At 42.6% G+C, this 11,422-nt stretch overlaps 1 protein-coding gene across 2 annotated transcripts in view; it reads right to left on the bottom strand.

Annotated features, from left to right (window-relative positions):
- Nucleotides 1–1,139: 1,139 nt before the first annotated feature.
- RHOH (ras homolog family member H) overlaps nt 1,140–11,422 on the bottom strand; it is a 34,035-nt gene continuing 23,752 nt past the window's right edge. For both annotated transcript variants that reach the window (XM_030564799.1, XM_030564798.1), the window contains one exon: nt 1,140–5,231. In XM_030564799.1, the coding sequence (XP_030420659.1) occupies nt 4,425–5,000 (576 nt within the window). In that variant the 5' untranslated portion in view covers nt 5,001–5,231 and the 3' untranslated portion in view covers nt 1,140–4,424. The remainder of the gene's footprint in view (nt 5,232–11,422) is intronic.

Below are 11,422 nucleotides of genomic sequence, written 5' to 3'. Positions count from 1 at the left end.
TGTTTCACCGGTGATTACAATGGGGCCAGGATTTCACCCTCTGTATTTGGGGTCTCACACTGGGAGATCACTATTTCTAGCACTAGGCTTGAGAAAGAGACATACCCGGTAATTACAAATACATAAATAGCCTTTCACAGTTTATTCATGGTGACAAATGCTTCTTAGCTTTGACATTCTGTAAACTGTCGGGCTGAGAAAAAGTGGCTCAGTTTCCCTCTAAGTATCTAGACAAAATGCCTCTGCCTTCATCATGCCTCTTGACTTGATTTTAAACATCAATATACTCTTACTCATTTGGGTAGTTTTTATGATGAACTGGATGGGATTAGAGGAGGTAGTTAAGGAATCTTTTGAGGGGGAAAAATGAATGTCCAAATCCTCTTGCCCAAGTGCACAGCCTGGATACTATGCTTTGTGTTAGTGAGGCCTATAAGGTTGGGAAGGAAATAGCATCCCTTCCAAGTCATTAAGGGTATGTCTACATTGCAATTAGACATCCGTGGCTGGCTCATGCCAGCTGACTCGGGCTGCAGGGCTGCTTAACTGCAGTATAGACGTTCCACCTTGGGCTGCAGCTTGAACTCAGGGACCCTCCCACCTCTAAGGATCCTAGACCCTGAGTTCCAGTCTGAGCCCGGATGTCTAAACAGCCCCTTAGCTTTAACCCTGCAAGCCCAAGTCAGCTGGCACAGGACAGCCACGGATTTTTAATTTCAGTGTAGACATCCCCTAGGTGGCAGCAGCACGACCTCACAGATATGTTGGGATTCACTACACTTCACTCTTATCAAGCCAATCTTAATCCCACTGTGTGATCTAGGCACAGCACCCATCCACAAACATGCGGTACAAAGCCAGGATGTGGTGTCCTTTGAATACTGCCTCTTGCTCAGCTGAACTGCACGCAAGGCCTTCCGAGGCCTTTCCAGAGTGTAAATAAAAGTCCACTGGGTGACTCATTTACATTAATACTATATTCCTCTAATGGCGTATTTCTGACGCACATTTTCCTTTTACTTTGTTCAATATAAAGATAATTTGAGGGGGGCATCTTCATAGCCAGTAATCACAGTAGCATGTAGCCGATAATCACTGCAAGAGGTCTTGGCATAACACTTATTATTCTGCAATACATAAAAGCAGCACTTTTACTCAAACTGAACCCAAGAAGAGAAGATAATCTGTTAGAGCCTTTTAAAAAAAATATATCCAGAAAAAAATGATTGGCTAAATCAGGTTAGACATCAGTTACTCTGGTAATAATCACTATAGAAATGTCTATAAATAAAGTGAGAAGATTTATAATGACTCATACTTTTTGCACCCATTTTTTAATGTTCATGACATTAACAATCGTTAATCTTTAGTTAGGCTTACAGAAAACAGAGTTTTCAGTAATGAAGGAATATAAGATTTGATAAGGAAAAAAAGCCATGGTGGTTGCCAAGGCTAAAGGGTTTTCATTGAGGACCTCATCTGTGCATCTGAATGATGTTACTCATGTGAGGAGTCCCACTGAGTTCAAATTCATTTACTAATAAGCTAGTTTTTAGTGTTTCTCTAGGGAATGAGCTTGCACTTTGTGCCTAAAATTTTGCAGACAGAGGTGGCAGAACTTAAGAGAGGAATACAGATAAGCTGAGAAATGACTGGAGCCCCTCTGCTGTGATCCGGATGCAGGAGTTTGAAAGGATTTAAAACAAGTATAAATGACCCGTACGAACCCAGTACTTGTTTGTAATGAAAGGGTCTCCCCTGAGACCACACTGGAAAGTTTAAAGTAGAAGTAATGTTTACCAGCCTGAGACTCGATGGTATAACAAACACTTCAAGTGCTTTGTGCCCACTTGCGGTTCAAGGGCATACCCTGGAAACATTTGCTCACATTAGTAATTTTATTCATAGGAATTGTCCCACTGAACTCAGTGTTTAAACCACAGTGTATGACTCTGCCCATTGCTCCTACTTAGCTCCAATTCCAAGAGGTAGGTAATATACAAGCAATTGGCTGATACCAAAACTAAGTAACCATGGGATCTCATTATGGAATTCTTCCTCTTTCAACCCTCAATTCCCGCTGTATTATTTGCTACTCACACTCACTGAGTCATGTCTTAAATTGTTCTAGAGGGCACCTAGTATGCTTCTGAGCACCATATAAATAATAACTATCATTATTTTGTCTCATGCTAGTTCATGTCTGCAATTGCTGGGAAGAGCAGGACTTAATTTGCTAAGTTCTCTTTAGAGAAACTCTGATAGCCTATCAGCACCCTGAGGGTACCCTGTTCATTCCCCAGGGGGGAACCATAGCTATATTTTAACTATGATTTGCCTGCTAAGGAAGACAGACCCACCCAGCACTGGAGGTGTCTAAAAACAGTAAGTCAAAGTCCTGAGGTTCTTACTCAGTTTTGAATCAGACAAGTTATTACACCCACACTCCCATCCAAATGCTAGCAGGAGTTTGCCCAAATAAGGACTCAGTGAGAACAGGGACAGATCTTTCTCCCAGGATCCATGTGTAAAGAAGATCCTTACTCATATAGAATGGGGAAGTGTTGCTTTCTATGGCACCATCTCCTCAGACCCTACAGAGAGCAGAAAGGGACGGGTTGAGCTAGAGGTGGAAAGGAGAGGGCTGGGTACACTGCATACATGACTAATCTATCTCCCCCCACACATCTATCCTGGCAACCACAGGACATCCTTTGTAAAGCCCCCACAACCTAAGGTTGTGTTAACTTTTGTGCAGTGCCCTACTGGAAGGCTGCTGTGGGCATGGAAAGCCCTATGCCTGGGGCCATAGGTGCTGGAACTAGGGCTGTTGAGGGTGCTGCTGCACCCCCTGGCTTGAAGTGGTTTTCACTATATACAGGGTTTACAGTTTGGTTCAATGGCTCTCAGCACCTCCACTATACAAATTGTTCCAGAACCCCCGTATGGGGCAAGAGTAGCAAGGGTGTGGCGGCACAAAAGGCCCTGATTCCCAGTTAGACCAGTGCATATATCACGGAATCCACAGGTTGCGTGTGTTGAATGACTGCCATCCTGAAAGGGGGGCAAAGCCCACCCTCGCCCCCAATAGATTTATCCCATGCAAACCCATATGCAGGTTTTCTCTGCAGGGGAATAATCTAGCCCCAAGGATTTGACCCTAAATATTGTTAGTCTCCTCTGGTAAGTAAAGGATATTGAATTATATCTTGCAGAAATCCAAAGTAATTACACTTGGCTTCCCAGTTCCAGAGATTGTTTGTTGCTGATTCAATTTATATCAATTCAATGTCACTATGTATTTGATTACCTTTAATATGTGAGATTATTGGTTTCAACAAAACCTCTGTTCAGAAAAATGTTCATTAAAAAAAATGTGAGCGAGAATTTTAGTGCTCATGAAAAATGTCTGTCATCCCTGGAGACTGAAATCTTCTGCCAGCAGATCAGGGGGAGGCACATTGCATGAAGATGTGAGCATCCCTGCACTGTCCCATCCAGGAGCCTAGAAGTTCTATCTGGGAGCCAGCACCTCTTGGGATGAGAGAGCACGTCAGTTTCCTCTGGCCCATTCAGTCTTTGACCTCTTTGCTGAGACAGTCACCAAATGCCAAGTATGGCAGGTTTTCCGATTTAGTCATCAGTCTGCTGGGAACTGGGCTGAGGCCATAAAATAAATATTATGTAAGACACAGATCAACTATCAATAATTTTTGGTCACTTCCAGACTGAGTAAGTTGGATTTAAACCAGCAAAGGTGACAGATTCTGTTCCATTACTGATCCCCAGTATTCCAGCCCTCACTCCCATTGCTAACATACTCTACTGGGGGCTTTACCTCAATAAGAACTGCAAAAGTTTGGCCCTAGGAGACTGTTTCACAGATATGACAGTTTGCATTTGTGGTTAGCTAGAGAAAACAAACTATATTAGAGGAGTTTAAAACAAAATGTACCACTGTCTTTTTAAATTAAATATACAATGATCAGATTATATATACAAAGTTCTTAGAGTCAAAAACTCAGCATGGTAAGTTATGTCAGCAGGGATTTCAGGCAAAGCAGAGGCCTTCTATCATTAAATAAGTGCAGACAAATAAACCAACAATAGAAATGAAAAATTAAAGAACATAGATATTATCCGTAAGTCTCCAGTTCAGGCTCACTCCAGTCCTCTGTGACCAGGCAGCCTAGAGTAAATTAGCTCATTTACAGTTTTGTGGAGAAAGGAGAGCTGCACTTTTCATGTTCAAAGGCATTATTCATGGAAAGGGAAAAGTCAAGTCAGGTAGCAAGTACATCTCGCCCATCAGGAATACTAGCATGGTGATCCTACCAGAGGTCCTGCCTTGGCTCGCCTTCCATTTTCTATGCTGATGTATTCAAGGGAAAAAGTAACGTGGCTAATAGAGTAATAAATGGACTTCAAAAGATCCTGCACTCATTAACAGAGAAGAGTTTCCTTCTCTTCTGTTTTCGGGCTTGATTGACTGCAGTCCGGACTGCATACTCAAACACCTGCTGCACTCCCCTGTTGCTGAGAGCAGAGCACTCCACGTAGCCTTTAGCTCGGACCTCCCGGGCCAATCGCTTCCCATCAACTGAGCTGATGCAGGACAAGTGATGGGGTCCTGTTTCCCGCTGGTCAGTTTGAGTGGCCACCACTAAAACAGGGATTCGAGGCAAATGGCTTCTGATCTCACCAATCCATTTATTCCTCAGGTTTAAAAAAGAGTTGTGATTGGCCACTGAATAGCACATTAACACCACGTCAGCCTGTTGGTATGAGATGGGGCGGATGCCTTTGAAGGCATCACTGCCTGCTGTGTCCCAAAGGCCTAGGCTAATCTGGACACCATCCATGAAGACATCCACCCCTGTGTTTTCATACACTGTGGGCTTGTAGGTATCGGGAAAAGTCTCAGAGGTGAAACGTACCAAGAGTGATGTTTTCCCCACAGCGGTATCTCCCACCAGCACGCACTTGATTGAATCCAGCATTTTCTCAAATTCCACCTCAAAACACAACGTTTCAACTCAGCAAGAGCAGGAACCGTAGAGAGAAAAAAAGTTCTCAGGGACCTTTTGAAATAATCTCCATTCAGTAGGAATTCATCCAGATTCTTTAATTTCTCAAGACCCGAGAGTTTCACATGAGTACAAAATCCCCTTCTCTCCCACACAACTGGGTGATGCTATCAGTTGAATGCTTCAGTAAGTAAAACAAGCTTCCTGAAAGAGAAAAAATAAAATATAACATTTATATGCCATCTTTGTTCTAATCCAGTGAAAATGCATCATTTATTGTAAATTTCTCTGGACACCAATTTGGGCAGCTCCAAACAGTGTTCTAATGCAAGTATTAATGTCATTCCCTCAAGCCACACAGATAGCACCAATTAATGTAAAAAAAATCTTTCTAGGGCAATAATCATCTTTCTCTAGTCCAACCATTTGTTATATTAGACACCACTCAGGTTTCTCACTCAGCAAATGGGGTAAGATTTTTAAAAATGCCTAAGTAATTTAGGAACCTAAGTCCCACTGACTTTCAATGAGACTAAGGCTCCTAAGCTTCTAAGTCACTTTTGAACATGCAAGGGTACGTCTACACTACAGGATTATTCCAATTTTACATAAACCGGTTTTGTAAAACAGATTGTATAAAGTCGAGTGCACGCGGCCACACAAAGCACAGTAATTAGGTGGTGTGCGTCCATGTACCGAGGCTAGCGTTGATTTCTGGAGCGTTGCACTGTGGGTAGCTATCCCGTAGCTATCCCATAGTTCCCGCAGTCTCCCTCACCCATTGGAATTCTGGGTTGAGTTCCCAATGCATGATGGTGCAAAAACAGTGTCACGGGTGATTCTGGGTAAATGTCATCACTCATTCCTTCCTCCATGAAAGCAACGGCAGACAATCATTTCGTGCCCTTTTTCCCTGGATTGCCTTGGCAGACCCATAGCATGGCAACCATGGAGCCCATTTTGCCTTTTGTCACTGTCACCGTACATGTACTGGATGCCGCTGACGGAGACGGTACTGCAGCGCTACACAGCAGCATTCATTTGGCTTTGCAAGGTAGCAGAGATGGTTACCAGTCGTTCTGTACCGTCTGCTGTGCCATTGTAAATTGGCAATGAGATGACAGTTATCAGTCGTTCTGTACCGTCTGCTGCTGTCATGGGTGCTCCTGGTTGGCCTTTGCTGAGGTCGGCCGGGGGCGCAAAGACAAAAATGGGAATGACCCCCCCGGTCATTCCCTCCTTTATGTTGTATCTAAAAATAGAGTCAGTCCTGCCTAGAATATGGGGCAAGTGTACTAGAGAGCCAGTGTACCAGAAAGCACAGCCGCTCCATGTCAGATCCCGCAGAAATGATGAGCTGCATGCCATTCTAGGGGGTGCCCCTGCAACAACCCCACCCATTGCTTCCCTCCTCCCCCCATTTGTGTGATGAAGTAGTAAAGAATGCAGGAATAAGAAACACTGACTTTTTAGTGAGATAAAATGAGGGGGAGGCAGCCTCCAGCTGCTATGATAGCCCAGGCAGTACAGAATCTTTTCTTTAGACATGAAAGTGGGGGGTGGGGGGGCTGATGAGCTCAGCCCCCCGTTGCTATGATGAGGACGGTTACCAGCCATTATGTACCATCTGCTGGGAATAATCAGGAGTCATTCCTATTTTTACCCAGGCGGCCCCAGCCGACCTCACCTGAGGCCAGCCAGGAGCACTCACGGGAGGATGACAAGGACGGCTACCAGTCCTTCTGCACTGTACCGTCTGCCACCGGGGAAGGAAGGGGAGAGGATGCTGTCGTTCAGTTCCGCGGCACCGCGTCTACCAGCAGCATGCAGTAGACATACGGTAACATTGAAAAAAGTCAAGAAATGATTTTTTTCCCTTTTCTTTCACAGGGGGGCGGGAGGGGGGGTAAATTGACGAGATATACTCTGAAACACCCTGGACAATGTTTGACCCTACAGGCATTGGGAGCCTAGCCAAGAATGCAAATACTTTTCGGAGACTGTGGGGACTGTGGGATAGCTGGAGTCTTCAGTCCCCCCTCCGTTCCTCCATGAGCGTCCATTTGATTCTTTGGCTTTCTGTTATGCTTGTCACACAGCACTGTGCTGTGGACTCTGTATCATAGCCTGAGATTTCTTTCAAATGCTTTGGTATTTCGTCTTCTGTAAGGGAGCTCTGATAGAACAGATATGTCTCCCCATACAGTGATCAGATCCAGTATCTCCCGTACGGTCCATGCTGGAGCTCTTTTTGGATTTGGGACTGCTTGGCCACTCGTGCTGATCAGAGCTCCACGCTGGGCAAACAGGAAATGCAATTCAAAAGTTCGCGGGGCTTTTCCTGTCTACTCGGCCAGTGCATCCGAGTTCAGATTGCTGTCCAGAGCCGTCACAGTGGTGCACTGTGAGACACTGCCCGGAGGCCAATACCATTGATTTGCAGCCACACTAACCCTAATCCGATATGGTAATACCGATTTCAGCACTACTCCTCTCGTCGGGGAGGAGTACAGAAACCGGTTTAAAGAGCCCTTTATATCGATATAAAGGGCCTCGTTGTGTGGACGGGTGCAGGGTTAAATTGGTTTAATGCTACTGAAATCGGTTTAAACATGTAGTGTAGACCAGGCCCGAGTTAGGCTTTTTAGGTACTTTTGAAAATTTACGCACCCTCTCCAGCAATGCTCTTCAAATGCAGCACATGAAAAAAAATACACACTAACTGATTTGATTATTTAAATAATTCAACAATCAAAACCAACATGCAACCTCTCAGATAACAATGAAGTGGGGAGGGTGGGGGGAGTCTTTAGATATAAATCTTGTGTGACGGGAACACTTTTAGTTTTACAAATGGTGCAGTAGCTACTGGCGGGGGAAAAAATGCTTAAAATCTCTTTGTTGCAAATCTCTTTAAAAAAAACAGGCCAGAAGAGCAAACCAAATAAATACATTCCCCTTCCCAACAGTCACATTTTGTTAACCGTACGCAATCAATTCAAAATATAGATTGTTTTAAAAACTGAGTTAAAGTAGTTCCAAGTGTCACACCTGGTCTTGAGACCGTGGCCAGTATTGAAGGTTTTGCAATCACATTTTCCTATTTTTGTAAATGTTTCTCTCTTCCCCAGTTGCTCTGCGAAAGATTCACACAAACAATAGGGGGAAACTAACTGTCTGATTGTACAGGGGAAACAGTGAAACTGACTATATACTAAATGTTGTCAAATTCAGTAACTGCAAAACTAAAGAAAAATAACTTTCCCTTCTTCTCCTTCTAGTCTTCGATGTTCTGAATAACAATAGTAGCTTAAAAATATGAGTTTAATTGCTAAATTGAGAATGTCCCTCTAATGTGTATTTGATTTCCATTCCATCCCCTTCTTTTGTTAAGAGGGGAGACAGTTCTGGAGTTTATTTGTACAGACAAAAATTATCACCTCACCATGAAATGCAGAAGAATGCTCTGTAGTTTACAACAGCCAACTCTAGTTTCACCTATCCCAGCATTCTGCTCTCCTAGTTATACATTTCTAGTATATTTAGTGCTTCTGCTGATTTCACAAAGAAAAAAAACCAAAGCATCAGTTGGACTTGCAATGCATTTAACTAGCATTGACAGTGCAATTCACTGCTTCCATTTTATAATCAGGCAGTGTCCAACCTCCTGTGAGATTGCCTACAGCATGGGCATGTCTTCTGCCACGTGAGCCAACCGAAAGAAGATAAACATACAAGCAATCTGACTTATACTCAAGGGAGTATTTTATTTTATAAATGCTGCTTCAAACCCTCAATTTTCATACTGATTTCTTGTTACTGGTATTTAGAAGAGAGTCACTGCAATAGGCGGTATTTCCTGGTTTGCAAACACAATGTCCGTTTCCAACCCTTACACGATGGATTCTGACAATTCAGATAAAGATTGAATCACATCCAGGTGCCCTCCTGTGTGTCAGGAAATGAACAAGAGCATGAATGAAGAAATCCTCTCACGTTTGCTTGATACCACAGAGTATCTGGTGTATAATTTACTTTTAAAACTGAGAGTAGTAACTGTAAAAGTTTAAACCCCTCATGGAATAGATTTCACTCAGAGAAGAGAATTCCAAGTAAATCAAACTAGATTTTTAAAAAATAGAAATACAATACTTGAAAAGCACACACTGGATGTGCTGTTCAATTATTTAAGCATGTTTATTGGAGCGCTGCTATACTTGAAAATTGTATTAATGTTACCATGATAAAGCCCTGTATTCTATTGGCTTATGACTCAGACATAACCATTTGCTCCCCTATTAAAATTCAGCATAAAAGAACTACTCTCCACAGCACAAATTTCTTTAATTCATTTTCAATCCTATTAGTCTGGTTATTTTTAATGTAATTGAGAGGGAAAAAATAGAAGTTAGCAGTTCAATATGCTTTTTGGTTTTCTCTAAACTGAAAAATGAGACCGAAAGACACATAGCGGTGGCATACAATTTGCCCTTAATCTGATTCTATTGCTTTGGATATTTTGAAAATAAAATAGAATGAAGGCTAATATAATAAAATCAGACTAATAAGCCTGCTATTACATGTGCTATTACTGATACACACTGACTAGTACTGACACATACTTACCAGTACTGACAGGTCCCATCACAAAAGCATATGGCTGTTTTTAAAGTAAAGGGGGTCAAACTACAATCCATGGATAAATGAAACTAAAAGGCACACAGTAAGGGCCATTTTCTGATTCCTTTTGAGTGGGTATGTACAAGGGCTGAGGGACCTCTACCCTGATCTAGATCTGGCTTTATTTTTGCTATCAGCTGCAGTTTTCATTCTACCATATGTTATATACACTAAATAAATGCATATTAGATTTAGGATTTTAATTACACAAAAGCCAAAAATGTCAGATGTAAAATTCTCACACAACTTTCGCTGTAATTGACAACTATCTGTGCAAAACAGTAGGGTCTTAAATGACATGATCACACAACATATGTGCAGTATTGCAAAATTCCACCTACATCCATGAAAGTTTACAAGAATAGATGCAATTTACGCATACATCAAGCATGCACAATTCATCTCACTGACAAAGTCTTACTGTAAAAAGAGTACTAAAATTCAGTGTAAACAGTAAAGAAAACACTGAACAAGTAAAGCTAAAGCTATACAAGTCAGTTGAAACCTAAATGAAGAATACATACTTGATGTCCTTTAAAAAGTCCTGTTGGAGGGGCAGTACTATACCTCGGTTTAAGAGCAAAAGTGGCAAAACAACACACTGCATAAGCACCCGCAAGGCTAGAAAAACATATTGCAGTTCCATTCGACTGCATTGTATTATAGAATGTGCCAAATAATATATCACATTGCCCAGTTCTGTGCGATCACCAAATAAAGACCATATTAGAAATGCCTGCTGATAGGGGTAGAGTAAAGGTTGATGCAAGTAAAGGCACAAGATTTGTTTGTGTGGTTGCAGAATTGGGCCCTCTAATGATTAATTTTACCACATATACCAAACAGTTTATAATCTGTAAAGGTTACACAAAAAAATAAGTAGAAAAACTAATGCGTAAGTGACTTCTTGGAAGAATACTTAAACACTGCAAAGCCTGATGTGGTTTGTGAGTAGTACAGGAAAGTAACCAGGGCCCTGATCCTGCAGTGGACTCCACATGGGAGCAGTGGGCTGATGACATACTGATTGCAGGATCAGGGCCTGAGTGAGTATATATCACATGAAGAACTAGCTTTACTTGTGAGGAAACAATTCCAGGCACAAATTAATTCAGGAACATTTATAGCTTAATGAGGCAGGTTTATCTGCTGAACTAAATGAGACTGTTTTTCAATTTCACTAGAAAAAATACTGGCTTCTAGTTTAAAGTATAGAATGTCATCAAGTGTGGTCAAACATCTACATGAAAACACATCCCTGAGCTCAGAAAGAGGTATCAGCAACTCCTACATTCTAATCCTATCTTTGATACTCCTGGGGGGAATTCTGTACCATTGCAAATGTGCAGAATTTATGTCCGCTGTGGACTTCTTTGCTTCCCCACAGAAAAATGACTTTTTGACAGGGAAGCAAAGGGAAGCCACAAGAGTGGTCATGTGACCCTCTCCACCAGTATGTTTCAGGTGCCCATGGCAGCCAGTAGAGAGGTAAATCACTGTGAGGCAGAGGGTGGAACTGGGAAAGACCCATCTGGTGGCTCCTATCCTGTAGCGGGCTCAGCTGTTAGTCCTGGCTGGGCTGGGGAGGGCAGGACTTTCTCTTTCCCTCCACGGCATCCAGGGCCGGGTCAGACCCACACCCTTATTTCTTCCCCAACTGCAAATCCGCCCTCTCCCTGCTTCCTGCACCCATCCTTCCTCAGCTGCAGGGGAGG

The sequence above is a fragment of the Gopherus evgoodei genome, chromosome 5, assembly GCF_007399415.2.
Source record: "Gopherus evgoodei ecotype Sinaloan lineage chromosome 5, rGopEvg1_v1.p, whole genome shotgun sequence".
NCBI classification, from domain to species: Eukaryota; Metazoa; Chordata; order Testudines; family Testudinidae; genus Gopherus; species Gopherus evgoodei.
This window is presented reverse-complemented; position numbering and strand designations above follow the sequence as displayed.